This window comes from Anolis sagrei, chromosome 1 (genome assembly GCF_037176765.1).
Source record: "Anolis sagrei isolate rAnoSag1 chromosome 1, rAnoSag1.mat, whole genome shotgun sequence".
Taxonomy (NCBI): domain Eukaryota; kingdom Metazoa; phylum Chordata; class Lepidosauria; order Squamata; family Dactyloidae; genus Anolis; species Anolis sagrei.
In genome coordinates, this window is record NC_090021.1 from 294,808,037 (window position 1) to 294,824,940 (window position 16,904).

The 16,904-nt window shown below is 37.8% G+C and overlaps 1 protein-coding gene across 2 annotated transcripts in view; it reads left to right on the forward strand.

Moving 5' to 3' along the window:
- Positions 1-16,904, forward strand: part of AQR (aquarius intron-binding spliceosomal factor) — a 62,104-nt gene that overhangs the window by 31,217 nt on the left and 13,983 nt on the right. For both annotated transcript variants that reach the window (XM_060759851.2, XM_060759858.2), the window contains exons 20-29: positions 2,327-2,568; positions 3,750-3,890; positions 5,414-5,483; positions 7,275-7,385; positions 8,089-8,198; positions 10,353-10,488; positions 11,923-12,132; positions 12,879-13,016; positions 13,670-13,741; positions 14,572-14,759. In XM_060759851.2, coding sequence (XP_060615834.2) covers positions 2,327-2,568; positions 3,750-3,890; positions 5,414-5,483; positions 7,275-7,385; positions 8,089-8,198; positions 10,353-10,488; positions 11,923-12,132; positions 12,879-13,016; positions 13,670-13,741; positions 14,572-14,759 — 1,418 coding nt within the window. The remainder of the gene's footprint in view (positions 1-2,326; positions 2,569-3,749; positions 3,891-5,413; positions 5,484-7,274; positions 7,386-8,088; positions 8,199-10,352; positions 10,489-11,922; positions 12,133-12,878; positions 13,017-13,669; positions 13,742-14,571; positions 14,760-16,904) is intronic.

Genomic DNA, 16,904 nt, shown 5'->3' on the forward strand with positions numbered 1-16,904 from the left:
TTGTTTTAAGTGTAGCTCCAGCCACATGCACACATACACACCACACACACACACACTCTTTGGATAGCATAGTAGAAGGTTAACACTCCTGTGGTGTTTGTTTTGCTGTCTGTGCCTCTGTTCAAAAGATTTCCCCTCATTTTTTGTGCCGGTGATAATTGTATTTTGAAAAAATAGGGCTTGTTGTGGAAACAAGGATTGATGATAAAGTTCCAGTAGAGACAGCTTTTCTCCATGATACTTCTTTCAGGAGTAAATTTCTTTTACTAGAGGCACATTTCTTAGACTTCTGTTGTGTCACCCTCGCTCTTTATTATCAGTCATTTGTAAGTCAGATGTTTGTAACTCAGGAACTGGTTGTATGTATATATGATTTATAAGATAATAATTTACATTTCCAAGATTTGTTATTTCTTGTTATGTTCACAGTATACATTGCAACTGACACACTAACATGCCACACACACAGTTTGGAAGCTATGCTCTCAACCCATGTTTCTCAAACCTTTTCTGACCATGGCCCCCTTCCGACCTTACTCCAAGGGGGCCACAGGAGAAAATCATATATTTACAAATAAACATTTGAATTTTGGTGGGGGAGGGGAGTGATGGCCCCAGTTTGAGAATCACTGCTCTACATGACCTCAACTAACAATAACAAGCATTATATTGACAAAATGTAGACCTATGACTCTTAACATCATCATTTTCTCCCTTCTGTATGATTTTAACACCTTTGCCTGATAAAGAAGCCAATGCAGTTTTTAAAAAATTGCATTATGAATGTCATACATTTTGTTCTTGTGGGTTTTTTCGGGCTATATGGCCATGTTCTAGAGGCATTTCTCCTGACGTTTCGCCTGCATCTATGGCAAGCATCCTCAGAGGTGAGGTCTGAGGATGCTTGCCATAGATGCAGGCGAAACGTCAGGAGAAATGCCTCTAGAACATGGCCATATAGCCCGAAAAAACCCACAAGAACTGAGTGATTCCAGCCATGAAAGCCTTCGACAATGTTATACATTTTATTAGATGGATAAAGCTATTGCTGATTTTGGATGTTATGATTTGTTGCTGTATCACCAACATGGCTAGCTCTGTTTATCCATGTCTCTGATGGATACTGTTTTCTGGCAAAGATGGATAGAATTACACCAGCACATTTTCACTACTACGGTCCTGCAGATCTCTTCCCCAAAGCATTAGCTATATTTTGCAAACATCCTACATAAGTTTTACAGGCAGTCCTCGAATTACAAGCTTCCAACTTCCAAATGACTCATACTTAAGAAGTGAGGTGAGAGAACAGGAAGTGAGAGGTCTACCCCTAGGAATAGAAATTCATTCCTGTGAAAGTACTCATGGGGAAAAGGGGTCCCAGACTTCCCTAGCAAGCATGCCTACTTGCCATGCGACTGAACGACTATGAAAGCCATAGTTTTTCCAACTCTGCAATAAAATAAGGGGCTTTCTCTATCCTTATTTGGAGCAACTGCAATAAAATGGGAAGTTTTCACTTCTCATTAGACCATTTTGGCATCCCTTAAACAATGATTTCTTGACACAAATCATCCTGTAATCTAAAGATTTTAGGTTTCCTTAAATTAGAATTAAGTCTAATCATAGTTTATCATATTTTGAACAGAACAAAAGCTAGTCAACAATAGAAAGCCTGATTTCCTTATGGTGCTTGCAAAGAAGTTGAGGGAAGTGGAGCAGAGGAAGAGCCCATGGCTCACAGTGCTCTTACAACAATAAACTGTTGTTTAATTCGATAAGACATTGAAAAGATCTTGAGCTACTCTGTAAGCAATCCTGAAAAGGGCAAACTTAAGTTCCTGCCATATTGTTCTCTGGCCAGAAATGGCTAGAAGAACAAAAATGTAGACAACAGATGATGATACAATGAGGAAAATGCGAGACTTTTTATTGCGAATATTCACCCTGCAGTGTTGCCTACAAATAGCATATTCGCTGATATATATGTACAGCAAAATTATTTTTCTGGCATGTGTTTTTCAACAGATGATATAAAAAGCAGCATAATCATTTTTTGTGAACTGAACTGAAACTACTGTCACTTATGGGCTAGTTCTGTAGTTAGAAGCTGTATAAATACTGCTGATTTTGCTGAACAAGTGCTTTGTTGGGCTGATGTCAGCAGAAATATAGCAACTGATTCAATTCTTCCAAAATAAAAACCTGTCAGTAGAAACGATCTTCTTTCCTTTGAAACATTCAGGAATGCCTGAATAGTCCATGACGTTAACTGTGTTTCATGCTGGGTGACAAACCAGTCACTTACTTACATTTTATGTCATTACAGGCTGTTCTGGAAACGATTAGGCATTTGATGAATACTGACTGCGTGGTTCCTGATTGGTTACATGACATTATCCTTGGCTATGGAGACCCAAGTAGCGCTCATTATTCAAAAATGCCAAATCAGATTGCCTCCCTAGATTTTAATGATACTTTCCTGTCCATCGATCACTTAAGAGCCAGCTTTCCTGGATACAGCATTAAAGTAACAGTTGAAGACCCTGCCCTTCAAGTCCCTCCATTCAGGTGATCTTAGATCCCTTTGACTGCTAATCTTCATTTCATTATATAATTCCCTATTTTTTGTCAGTGTAACAGTCACGGAACTGAAGTGCAAACTGAAGTACGGAGCTTATCAATAGATTGTTATATATTAAATCTTCTCAGCTAGGGGAGTGTGTTGATGAGTTATGAAAATCAGAAAGAACATTTCCAGAAGTATGATTGCATTTGATAATCTATATGTGTGTTATCTACTGATTATCAGGGTTCCTCTCTTCTGATTCTCATTCTTCTTCGCATGAGGATGTCTATTTTAGAGCAAACAAACTAATTGATGCTAGAATACATGTGACAGGAGGCTTAATCCAGTAATATGTATTCAATAGCATTCGATCTTTCCCCCATTACTAGAGCCTTTCTCAGTGCCGAAAACTGGCTCCACAAGATTTCCCTCTAAGAGCAGGTTATTAGGGGCACAAGGGATTGAGGAATCATCCCCTTCTATTTTCACTCAAAGAAACATGTTGCTGGATCCTTGCCAGGTTATGTCCCTGTAATGTGTACATTGCTTTGGAAAGACGGCACTATATCACTCTCAAAAGTGATCTTTCACACTGCTAATTTAATATGTACCACCTTCTTTTGGTGGATGGGACTCCTGAATGCAAGTTGCCATTATTAAAACTTTGCAACATCTATTCCAGAGGAGTTTCTGGGAATGGCTTCTGTGTCATATTATTCCAGGCAACAGAACATGACTCATGAACTGGATAGTTCTTCCAGTGCTCCTCTCATTACTATAAGAATGCCAGATAACATCCATTCCCTTAATTACATTTTAAGATTTGGATTGTGTGACCTATTAGTATTCCGTTCCTATATTCTCTCTGTTCTGGGAAGTTTTATTGTTCTCTTAATGTCTTTCACAGCTTATATCTCCAGCAACAGCTCCCTGTATATAGAACTGCCTCCTGATTCCAATGGCTAGTACTAACCCTTTAAAATAAAGAAACCGTATTCTGTCCTCATGGTGTGTGTCATCTCAGATCACATCTTCCCTTTATCATAGTGTCGTCTCCATTTTGCTATAAAGGTCATGAGGTTTGAGGGTACAGAAAGCCACACAGTGTCTGGAAAAATTGTTTGTTGCAAAAACAGTCTTACTTAAGGAATATTTCAGACTGAAGAATAATTTTATCCAATAGAATAACATTTCCAGTCGGATGTGATGCGGGAAAGAAACGCAAAGAGATTGATGAAGAAACGGCAGAAGGTCCCAGAGTGTTGACTGTTGAGCCACATGTTATCCCCAACCGTGGACCTTACCCATACAATCAACCCAAACGGTAAAATCCCTGTTAGCTCTTTGTGGAATAATTATATGCAGTGTGTGGGGCATTTCCATAAATATTTATATGTTGGTAAAAGAGCTTTAAAAAAAAGAAATGTATTTATGTGATCAGACTTATCCTCATCTTATGTCAAGATTTAATTTCAAAAGACTCCGACTATTTAAAATATCTCCTTATGATTGAATTAGCAGTAATGGTAAAATCCACATTAGCTAAAAGTCAATAAAACAGAAATGTGTGTTTTTAATACTGGTAAATCACAATATTGATAACTCACAATTGTTTTTATTTTTAATTATTGTTCTTGCATTGTTTACTAATGACTGCTCTGGATAGATTGTTAAAGTATTTTGGGTGTCCATGAACTCATGCATAGGGAAATTATATTTGGCAGCAAATATCCAATCCTTTCAAGCTTGGTGATAACATATGACTTCTGACGTTGATCAAATTAGCTGTTTTGGTCAGTGGCTTTGCGGTATCCTAATTACATATGATGAACCGTAACATAATAATTTTGGAAGGGTGGTATAATGATTTGGGAGTGCAATGGTGTCATCTCAGCCTTCAAGGCAGGAATAGATTTCTCGTGCTACATGTGAATTCCCTCATCTTCACACATCTTGAAAAAAGCAGTGGCCAAGATCCAACACATACTAGCAGAGCACAAATCTCCCTTTGGGTATTTGTGCTGTCATCACAGATCTTTTGTCCAGTTGTGCACCATTCCCCAGCCATTGTTCAGCTGTGAAGCTACACCATGGTTCAGTTTGGTATAGCTTTGGAGGAAAATTATAAGGCTGCTCCTTCTTCCCTAGCTGTGCAAGGGCCTTTGGAACATGCCTAGGGACAGCCACATAGCTGAAGAGTTGCCAAGGGATGGAGATGTAATCATAGCCACACTTCCAGCAATTTAGAGGAAGTACTGGGTGTTTCAAAATGATAGACCCAATTTCAAAGCATAATGTTTTGTTATGGTTACACAAAAGTTACAAACAGTTTAATGACATATCAAGTTTTACTAACCATTTTGAGCCAGAAACAAAATAACAAAATGAAGAATATCTCATTAGGCCTCAAGTCCTAATCCTTCGGGGTGAGAAGGGCGGGATATAAATATGGCAAATAAATAAACAAATACATAAGTTGCGGGGTTGCCATTTTGCGAATGGCTGAATCTGGGGGTTGCTTGTGTACTGGGAGAGGCATCTAATGGTCATCATTTGAAACTCTGCTCCATCTTTTCAAGTGGTGAAGGTTTCATTCATGCGTTGGTCATACAGCAAATTCAAATCCAGCTCTTCTTTTTGAAATACCCTGTACATATGCTAACATAACCAGGGTTTATGCTTGTGTATCTTTTATATAGTGTCTTGGCCCTTTAATTCGTAAGTGCAGGTCTCCTAACTGAAAAGATTGACAAGTCTGAAAAATATGTTCATGAAGGCTGTCTTGAAGATATAATTACTGACCTGTTTCATTCTCTGGATTAAATATATCTTTTTTTCAATTTGCAGCAATACAATTCAATTCACTCATACCCAGATTGAAGCTATACGAGCAGGGATGCAACCTGGTTTGACTATGGTAATATTATCATATCTCTTCATGCTGATTGTTCAATTGACAACTTAGTATTTGCTAATCTCGAAATGCATGTAACTTAAACTTCTTTCCAACTCCAATGGTTTGATGTTCTCTTTCAAACTGATTTTTTGTCACTGAAGAAAATGGAAGAGAGAAGAAGAATGCTGGGATCTGTGCCAGTTGACCATATGATATATTGTCGGAGGCTTTCATGGCTGGAATCACTAGGTTCTTGTGGGTTTTTTCAGGCTATAGAGCCATGTTCTAGAGGCATTTCTCCTGACATTTCTCCTGCATCTATGGCAAGCATCCTCAGAGGTAGTGAGGTCTGTTGGAATTAGGACAATGGGTTTATATATATGACCATATGATACTTCATTGGTTGAAGATAGCTGTGTCATTCTAAATTGGACGGTCAGGATGATTTTTCAGTAGCTGAAATAGTAAAAGTAGCTAGGAAATACTTCTATTGGTTTTTCATTAGTAAATTCTTCTTGGTCCTTGTTTGTTTGTTTTATCCATTTCTCTCTTTGGGAAATCTGATTCCTTTAAAGGACGGCCTGCAGAATTATTTCTGTATTTGATTTATATGCTGCCGTTCTCCTGGAATGGGACAAAGGCACTTCAGAGATAAAACTGGTTCAAACGATTTAAAACAACAGTATTCAATCATGTTAAAGGATACAATATACACATATAGACAAAGCACACATGCCAATACAAAGCCTTTGTGAGTTGTTGTCTTGCCACCTATAACTCACTGATGCTGATGTAACCATCTTACTATCTACAAGCCTCATTTTAGAAAAGCCATGGACTTCTATTCTGTACTTGGGGCCATTAGTGGCAGAATGGGTTAAACCTTTGTGTTGCTGAACTGCTGAACTGAATGTTGGCAGTTTGAATCCTCAGGATGAGGTGACGTCCCACTGTTAGTCCTAGCTCCTGCCAACCTAGCAGTTCGAAAACATGCAAATGTGAGTAGATCAATAGAGTAGATCAACCGCCTCGGAAGGAAAGGCAAAAAGACGCTCCATGTGGTCATGCCGGCCACATGACCAGGAGGCATCTATGGATAACACAGGCTCCTCAGTTTGGAAATGGAAATGAACACCTCCCTCAAGGAAGAGGAAGAGGAAGAAGAGGAGGAGAGAAGAAAAAGAAAAAGAGGCTGAGAAAGGTGGTAGAGCAGATCTCTAGAAGACCCCAGGAAGTCGAAAACAACTGTTACTTTCTCTTTTTCTTTTTTTTCTTTTTTTTTAAACTTGGTTGGGGGTTTCAAATCTATCTTATTTACCTTTTCTGTCTCTTTCTCTCTTTCTCTCTTTCTCTTTCTCTTTCTCTTTATTCTTTCTCACATTCCACTGTTCTTCTTTTTTCTTTTCGGGGTCATATCGTCTATTTACACTTTACACTTTTACTCACACTTCTTAGTAGCTTTGGCTACATATCTATATTTTAAATGTAAACTGAAAATTTAATAAAGATTATGAAATGTCGAAATGAGCACCTCCCTCAGGGCTGAAGATGAGTGCAACCTTTGCCTTTGTTTGTGTATTGTGTGTCATTGTATTACTTTGTGACAAGGCATTGAATGTTTGCCTATGTCTGTTTATATACTGTAATCTGCTCTGAGTCCCCTTCGGGAGAAAAGCGGGATATAAATAAATAAATTATTATTATTATTATTATTATTATTATTATTACTGTTCATGCCAAATTTATGCTTTTTTAATTGTTCTTCATTCCATCAGATTAAAATATTGTACTTAATTCTTTTTCTTTTTATAGGTTGTTGGGCCACCTGGTACAGGGAAAACTGATGTGGCAGTGCAAATAATATCTAATCTCTATCACAATTTTCCTGAACAAAGAACCCTTATAGTTACACATTCCAACCAGGTAAGTTAGCTTACAGTATCTTTCAATTTAGTTTCAGAACAAGTAGTGAAACTTAGCAATAGTCCAGTTGGGAAGGAAACCAGCTTATCTAACCTTCCTATTTAATAATTTGAATTGATAAGTTTTTTGTCTACAATGGAGCCTTTCAGCAGATGAAGAGTAGCACCACATGTTCATTCAGGAGGCACATCCAAACAGCATCCCCTTGTATGTAAGTTCAATTATCCTTGTCATGTTACGTCTGTTCTTCACTTCCGCCCTCTTCATTGGCTTGCTAGGTCAGAGAAACATGTAATACAGTGATAACCGTTCTGGGGATTGGTGACCCAATGTATGGAGGAATCACTCAAATTTAGACTACTGATATCAACCTGTAATCATTAAATGGGTTGACTTGAAGAAATATCTCCTATATATACCTCATCCTCTTTAGTATTCATACTTACTTCTTCTGTTTTTCACAGAAGACACTCATTAAAGGATGTGCTGCCATGACAAGATGTGGTGATCACACATATATGTGGTGCTTCAAAGCACAATTTTCTTATGGTAACTAGTGTTATGCTGAAAATGTCCCCTTCATAATGGCTTCAGTTTTGCTTCTTACCAAAATAGGAGTGATTCTGCTGGTATGCTGGATTTCCTGTTAATAGCATCTGGATTGCTAAAATTTACATTTTCTTTTGTTCTTGTCAATCTTTAGGCCCTGAACCAGCTGTTTGAGAAAATCATGGCTCTCGACATTGACGAGCGTCACCTCCTGCGTCTTGGCCACGGAGAGGAAGAACTGGAGACAGAGAAGGATTTCAGCAGGTGAAGACATAGCTTAAAAAAATCAATAATGCAAACACATAACATTTTTAAATGTGTGCCTTTGTAAGACATTGCTCTTGTTCTCCATCCTATGTTGGCAAAGGGGTGGTGGAGAAGATGGTTTGCTTTTGTGTTTATGGTGATCATTGTCTACTGAATGAAATCTTTGATTCAAGGTAGCTTCATTTCTGTGAACTACAGCCTGTCTATAACTTCAGTGATAGCTGGAAGCAGAGTACTCACTAGAAATGTTTATCCTTAACTGTCAGAAGGGAGATGCCTTGTGGATAATGTGGGGCCTGGAATGGAATAGGGTCTTGTGAGCATGGAAAATTGAAAGGAAAAGAATATCATCAGAAGGATTTGTATCTAGAAAATTGTAGCTTAAATAACAGTAATGTTTAAAGCCTTAAACAAATAGCAATGCTAAATATAAGCTTTATGACTTCAGTCACTCAAACATTTTTTACTCCCCCCCCCCCCCCCCCCACCTTTTGTAACATTTTGACTAGTTAATACACAGTATTGTTGAGTCAGATTTTCTGGCTCCGTAGTTTGCCTGTAATTCAATAGTTCTCTTATAACAGACCTATTGAATTATACAAAAATGGAAATCTGATTTTGCTAGCTACATTGGGCAACCCGTGAACTTGCATTTAATTAGTGAGTCATTTGCCTTTTGCATTGAGGATTTCCATGCCCAAATGCAAACTGCTTTTGAAACATCTACAGAATTATTTTACATAATTAACAGCACAGACAGAAAGCAGATCTACCACTTCAAGAAAAGGCGGCTTTAAAAATCTGTTCTGACATGATTTAGGAAAAATTTGGAAAGTTATTTCAGAAATTCAGATCCTATTTAGGGTGTGATGTTAATCACATTAATTTTGGGAGCAGGGGTTAGCCATGTTAGATTATTGTGACAAAAATAACGAAGGGTTTTTATAGTTATCCCTCAACACTTGTGGATTTGTTCTTTGAGAATTGGCTTATTAATGGATTTGTTACTTCTGCCTCCATAGCTGCCCTACCACATTTTTAATAAGGGTACTGTTACCATCAATGTCCATTTTGAGGTGTGTTCACTTAAATCAGGCTTAATCAATGGTCAAATCTTTGGTTGCTGGGAGGAATTCAGACTAGTGGCTGACTGGCCCAGCCATTTATCCCCTTCCTTACTCACTCTCTCATTTGTTTGGGTGGGGAGGAAGAAGGGGATGGGAGGTGGACTCTGTGCTGTGCAGGCCTCTGAAGCAGACAGAGAGATTACTGCTGCCATAAGAACAACTGCCTCCGCCTCTTGTCATTCTCTTGGCCCTCTTCCCACTGCCCTTGCTCTCTTTCTCCTCTCCCCTTCTCCCCTATCCCATGAGTGGTGAATGTGTCAGGGAATTTGTGTACCCTTCTTTCTCTCACTCCCCTATACATTTTTCCCTCCTGACTGAACATACATACTGGCAAACCTATTTCTTTTTTTTTTATTTATTTACCCTATTTATGCCCTGTCTTTCTCTACCCCAAAGGGGACTCACGGCAGCTTACATATAGGCAATTATTCAATGCCTTAAAACATACAATTCCAGTAACATTAAAATTAAATTAAAATTAATACATTTTAAGCATTTAAAATGCTTAAAAGCATTATATTGAATATAAAATCACGCCATCCATAATTGTAGTCCAAAGACATTTCGTAGTCATTGCACATATTCCAAATCTATTATTGCACTGCTCTATTCTCCAAAAGCCTGAACACAAAGCAAAGTTTTTACTTTCCTTCTGAAGGCTAGGAATTCCATAGCCGAGGGGCCACCACTGAGAAGGCCCTGCCACCCCCAGAAGCACAGGCACTTTTATAGGTGTATTTAGTATGTTGGGGAGATGGGCTAAATATACTCAACTTTTTCCCACTTTCATGAGGATCCTTTTCCCCAACTCCCCACTAAAGTTGAGGATTCACAGAATTTTGTTTAATCTTTTGTGGATTCTGACCAACTTTGTCAAATGTGTTGTTAGTTACATGATTCTTTGGGTCTTCACCTTTGTCATAATTCATGTATTCTTTTTCATTACACTACATCATGTCGTGGTAGCTAACAAAGGAAGATTTAAATGCATCCATCATTCTTACTGTGTTACTCTGATCTGCAGGTATGGAAGAGTAAATTATGTTCTGGCTCGAAGGCTTGAGCTTCTGCGGGAAGTTGGGAGATTGCAGGAGAGTCTGGGAGTCCCAGGAGACGTTTCTTATACTTGTGAAACAGCTGGCCACTTCTTTTTATATCAAGTAAGGAATTTGAAAAGCCATCTTCTATCTTGGGTCCTAAGTTGAGAAATGCCATGTTTTGAACCAGAGTAGGAGATAAGGGGAAGTTGGTTTGTCACTAATAGGAAGGAAATTTACTAGACCACTTCTTGGACTAAGATTATCCATTGGGATGCAAGATTAAGTATAGGTGAAAGCCTATGGCTGAGCGGGTCATTGGTCATCCTTGATAAGCTCCTGAGGTTCCTTTATTTAAAAGACTCAGAAGAGAACCAGTTACAAGTAAACATTGAGAGAAGAATTTTTAACTACCAACCATGTAGGACTTTGGTAGATGTGCTTGACTCTCTGTTGGCAAAGAGAAACATCTGCCATGAACAATTGTTTCTTGGCCAATTTTCCAAGGAGCACAGACTTGCTTACAAACAAAAGTACAGGAATAAACATAGCATATTAAAGGAAAAGGCCACAAATCCTCAGAATATGGACTGATAAAACAGTTGTATTTCACTTTTTAAAAGAAGTGACAACTGAATCATGTTCCTTTGTTTTTGGCGCTGTTGCTTTAATGCTACGTACAATGAGTCATAATTAGAAGGCCAACTTCTTGCTTTTGCATGAAAGTTACTGTGGAGTCTGAGCAGACTTATCCTCAGTTCTCTGCCCTGATTATGTATTTCAGAGCGATAACCCATCTTGAAGGTTGAGAGACATGTTCTGACTGAAAATGAAATATTTTTCTTGTGTGTTAGCTATTGTGAATACCTGTTTAAAGTATTCATGACTTATTTTTTGAGAGATGCATCCAATGGATTTGTAAACATTTTAGGATATAGCAGTAGTTCCCAATCTTTTTTTGACTCTCCAACATCAGAAAATGACACTGGATAGATAGACCACATCAGCTCTAGTTTCTGATACAGAACATATGCCATCCAGTAGTCGCCATCTGCTTGCCCACAGAAAACCATATTTAATAAGCCTCAGCACGATAAGAGGGTTTCCGGAGACCAGTCACTCTCGGTGTAGTAACTGTGAGGCTGGGGTCCATATTATAGTTCTTGTGGACCATATTTTAGTTCTTGCAGACCACTGGTAGTGCATGGACCACAAGTTGGGAACCACTGGAATATAGATTATCCCTGCTAACCAAAGGTGGACATTGTATGCCCTAGACCAGGTGACAAAGAATCTCATGAACAAGTAGAAAGTAGAGAGTGCTCCCTTGAGTACAAAGGGAGATCACAAATTTTCCCATCCACTTGTCTGTTCCCACACACCTGGGAATCCCCTGATCTTCAGAAGTGAGGGAGCATTAGAGGGTGAGTGAGTGTTGTGAGGAAAAGCCACCATTTTCTTGCAGTGTACAAAAGCATCTGGAGTCCGACCACAGTAAATAGCAAAATGTCACATGTTAATATTATTTTGATGTTTCTCTCCCTCTTTTTTCCGCAGGTAATGTCTCGTTGGGAAGAGTACATGAGCAAAGTCAAAGTGAAGGGCAGCAAACTGCCTGATGTTGCTGATATCTGCAGCTTCTTTCCTTTTCACCAGTATTTTGCAAATGCCCCACAGCCAATTTTCAAAGGCCGATCTTACACTGAAGACATGGAAATTGCTGAAGGATGTTTTAGACATATCAAGAAGATATTTACTCAGCTTGAGGTAAGACTAATAAAAACAGAAAGTACCCTGGCATCCATTTGTAGTTAGATGAAAGAAGGGAAATAAGTCATTGGTTAACTTTATGTAAGATTCTGTGCATTAGCTTTTGGCAGTTAATGGCTTTTAATTAATATTTTAAACTATATGTACAAATATCATTCAAAGTCCTTTTGTAAGATACTTGGATGGGAAACGTTTAAAGAAATTTTAAAATGTATTTGTGGTGAAAACTTAGTTTTATGCACCACATTTGGTCTATTTTGTTTTAGTGCTCATACCTATTCTGGTATGAGACTGGCCATATTTTAGTGCAATTGAAAATGTATAACAAAAGTCAGGAGGAATAGAGCGCCTTTTAAAAGAAGACAGTTTGTACCTGCAGAGCTTTCTCTGTGAATGAGGGATGTGTATATTTTTTATTGATTAAAGATGGTTCCAAATCTCTCAAGTGCACCAATTTCAAAATTGATTCTGTATAAAAGCAAACAGAAGACAGGTATATTGGTACATCAGTCACAGGAAATCAGTGGAGTCTTGTTGTTGATTTTAAGGAGTAAGAAACTGCACACCAATATCTGAGTCGGATATCAAGATTAATGGGGAAACTTTGAAGTACCTGGTGGGTATCCAAACAACTGGAGACCCCTGCCAAACAGCAATTACATTTAGTAGCTGGTTGACAGTTATGTTTTGTTATTTTTCTTCATTGTTACACAAAACTTCAGGTGTTTTCTTGTTTCCTGTAGGAATTCAGAGCATTTGAACTGCTCCGCAGTGGCCTGGACAGATCTAAATACCTTCTTGTGAAAGAAGCAAAAATCATTGCAATGACTTGTACACATGCTGCTTTGAAACGCCACGACTTAGTTGAGTTGGGTTTCAAGGTAAATGCTAAGTATTCCCTGTGTGTTGTCTGCAAATCTAGAACCCAACTGCTTTATGACTAGCCTCTCTTTGTATCAAGAAGCACAACAACATTCGTGAACCTGTTCCACACCTGATATGATTCACTGTTACAAGCTTGCTGGGTTAAGGATAACACATCAAACCAACAAAGGATCTTTTGGCATCCTTTAAAACTGATAGGTGTAGTTTTTGTGGTCTTCTTGACATGCATCAGAAAAAATTGGAAATGTGCAGAAGCTCTGATGAAATCTAATTCAGTGAACTTTGGTTACGTGCAGTTGTAAAGTGTAATCAGTAAAAAGAAAAAAATGCACAGATCTGTGTAGCATTCTGTCAGATTTGGGATTTGTGTAAGTATGTAACTATCTCTAGTTACATAGTAAATGCTTGGTTTTCTTTCAGTAAAGGACCTTAATTTATGCACATCAGAAACCATTGCTCTACTACTCCGATGTTAAATTTTAAAAGTTTTCTTTATGCACAATCTGGTGCATAATCGGTTATTAGAACCATCTATATATAATGCATAATTATTGTCATGAATAAAATATTTTCCCATTAAACAACATATATACACACTCTGTGCACTTTCTCTTCTTAGAGTCTACTCTGTTTCTTTTCCTTTTCCTAGTATGATAACATCTTAATGGAAGAAGCTGCTCAGATACTGGAGATTGAAACTTTCATACCACTTCTCTTGCAGGTGAGAACACTAGCACCAATTCAATATATGGCCCTTTTAAAATATTGTTTTATTCTTGTGTGTTTCAGAATGCCTTGGGGAGCAAAACCGCTTTCCAGTTTATTTGTTTTTCGTGTTGACACATTTTTGCAAATAGTGGAAGGATGAATCTACTATATCAGAAAGTAGCAGTTTGATATCTGGTATCAAACATCTGGGATTGAATTCAGATTTCTTCATCACTCTCATGTGAATCATTTTACAAAGGGAAAGAACGCATTCCCAACTTAGTTAGATAGTTCTTACAGACACAGGGATGGAAATTATGCTTATTTATTTGTTTATTTACTATATTTATATCCCGCCCTTCTCAACCCCGAAGCAATTTGATGCCATCAACAGACAATAGAAATTAGACATATCGATTAAAACAAAAATTTAAAAGCGATTTAAACACATTTTTAAAGTTACATAATCTGAGGACATAGTCAAAGACCGTTCCGGTCGTTTTTGCATGTAATTCTACTTCACTTATTGTACAACACTATTGGCCAAAAGCTCTCCAGGTGTTGAACTGTCTCTCTTAACAATCTTTTTCAGCCTGTGCAATAGTGAGAATGCTGTAAGTTGCAGTCAAACAACATCTGGTGGCCTATATGATTCCCACCTCTATGTGGCTATCATTTAAAATGATGTAAGGAAAATGGCATTCTTATTTTAAAATAGATATGACATAGTTTTTAATATAGCTATGAAGAAGAACACTGAGGTAGTGCAGTGTATTGATCAGTCGTTTTTTCTCAATTATGGTTATATGACCTTAATTTTTGAATTTTGCTTGCATTCAATAGAATCCACAAGATGGGTTCAGCCGATTGAAACGATGGATCATGATTGGGGACCACCATCAGTTGCCTCCAGTCATTAAAAACATGGCTTTTCAAAAATATTCCAACATGGAGCAATCTCTTTTTACACGATTTGTTCGTGTAGGAGTGCCAACTGTTGACCTGGATGCTCAAGGAAGAGCTAGAGCAAGGTAAAGCATTAAGATAAATAAGTTACCAGTGAAAACCTTAAATAAAGGAAGAAACTTCACACCAGTACTGAAGTCTGTCTTAAGGGATATACATGCAATAGGTTGCTATATTATTAGAACTGTTTTTCTCTGCCCTGAAATGGACCTCATCTGTTGTCACTTTATGTTTTATATGCTGTCTTTGCCCTTTCGGATTGTTAGCATACAATAGTCTTATTTTTCTTACTGTCATATTGCAATAGTCTTCCAACAGACTTAGGTGTGTTTATAATGTTGGGATTATTAAAATATTTTAAGAAAGCAAATAAGCCTTTTCACATAATACTTTACTTTGGTTAGCTTTTAATGCTGATGAATATACTTATGGATTCTGCTTAGTGACTAATGCAAGTGATTCTTGGGGGGATCAACAAGCACAAGGCAAACTTAGCAGTGTTTTGTTAGTGAATAATGAATAGCAGCTTGAGTCTTTAAAGTACGCAGACACAGGGTAAGAATTGCAATTCCACTCAGATGGCAAGCTGCCATTTTGCACATCCTATCATGTGTCACTATGTGTTGCTTTACATTTTAGCCTTTGGTATGGTCCATTTCTGCTCCTAGCTACTGTCACATGTCATTTTAAGCTCTTGCTGCCATCTCTTATTCCTCTTTCCATACTTACATCCAACTATTTGCCAGACTGACTCTCATCTGTCCCCTAATGGTTGTATCCCATTCCTTCTCCATATATCATGTGACATCCTAGAGGAGTTTCATTGAATCAGCATTTTAATGAGGTTTAATGTATTCACTCTCTTCTTTAAAAGCATGCCCCACTGTTGTACAGTGACACATGGCCTGATATGGATGGGATTCAGCCTCCGCTGTTTACCTCAAGTTATATCTCCAGCTCTGTTTCAATCGCTGAGATGTGGTCCTTGTTAGGCGTGTCTTTACCAGATACATTGGTGAAGAAAAATCCGTTCATATATTCACTTTTGTCTGTTCAGCTATAATTGAGATCTTCACAATTTTAGGAAGAGTCTACAATGTATTGTGTATTTATTTGGCTGTTTATGAAATATATTTGGAGAATCCACTGGAACAAATATAAAATAAGTTTCTTAAGATGAGCAGATCCATTACCTTTTAGCCTGCTTCTCAGTAAAGCCACCGCTGAGAAGGCCCTCTGTCTCATTCCCACCAAACGTTTCAGTCTCCTAGAAGGCAATGATAAAAGTTCCATTTTGTCATCACTAATTTTCCTCCTAGTTGTAGTCCTGTTTTATTGCTTTTTAAAATAGTATTTTGTTCTTGCCTAACAGCAATCCAATATAATTGTTCTATTACAGTGTATTTACTTTTCATGCCTCTGCAATAGTGGACTGGTGACATATTTATATTAATTGACACATTATTTATTTTTTACTGTATTTATACCCTGCCTTTATTTATTTATTTATTTATTTATTTATTTATTTATTGGACGTATTTATATATTGCCTTTCTCACTGCTGGGGGGACTCAAGGCAGTTTACAACATACTAATGGCACAAATTCAATGCCAACATCCAGTACACAGAGCAATCATAGTAACTAATTACCACATATAACTATGAACTTAAAATCATTAAAACCATTAAACATAAGACATATATAAAATTTAAACACCAGGTCTGTAGCACAGCTGGCTGGGAGTCAGCTGCATTAAGATCACTACTGACCGAAAGGTCATGAGTTCAAAGCCAGCCCGGGTTGGAGTGAGCTTCCGACCAATTTGTGTAGCTTGCTGTCGACCTTTGCAGTCCGAAAGACAGTTGCATCTGTCAAGTAGAAAATTTAGGTACCGCATATGCAGGGAGGCTAATTTAACTAATTTGCTACGCCATAAACAAAATCTCCAGCAAGTTGTGTGTCTATGGCATTGAATGTTTGCCATATATATATGCATTGTAATCCGCCCTAAGTTCCCTGCGCGGTGAAAAGGGCAAAATATAAATACTGTAAATAAATAAATAAACATTCAGACAAAGCATTGAAATCACATAATCCAGAAATCGTATACCATAGCCATTCCAAATTGTTATTGCACATGTTCCTTAATTATTCTTTGTACTGCACTATTTACTGGCCAAATTAAATCCCCCAACCACATCTTTGTTC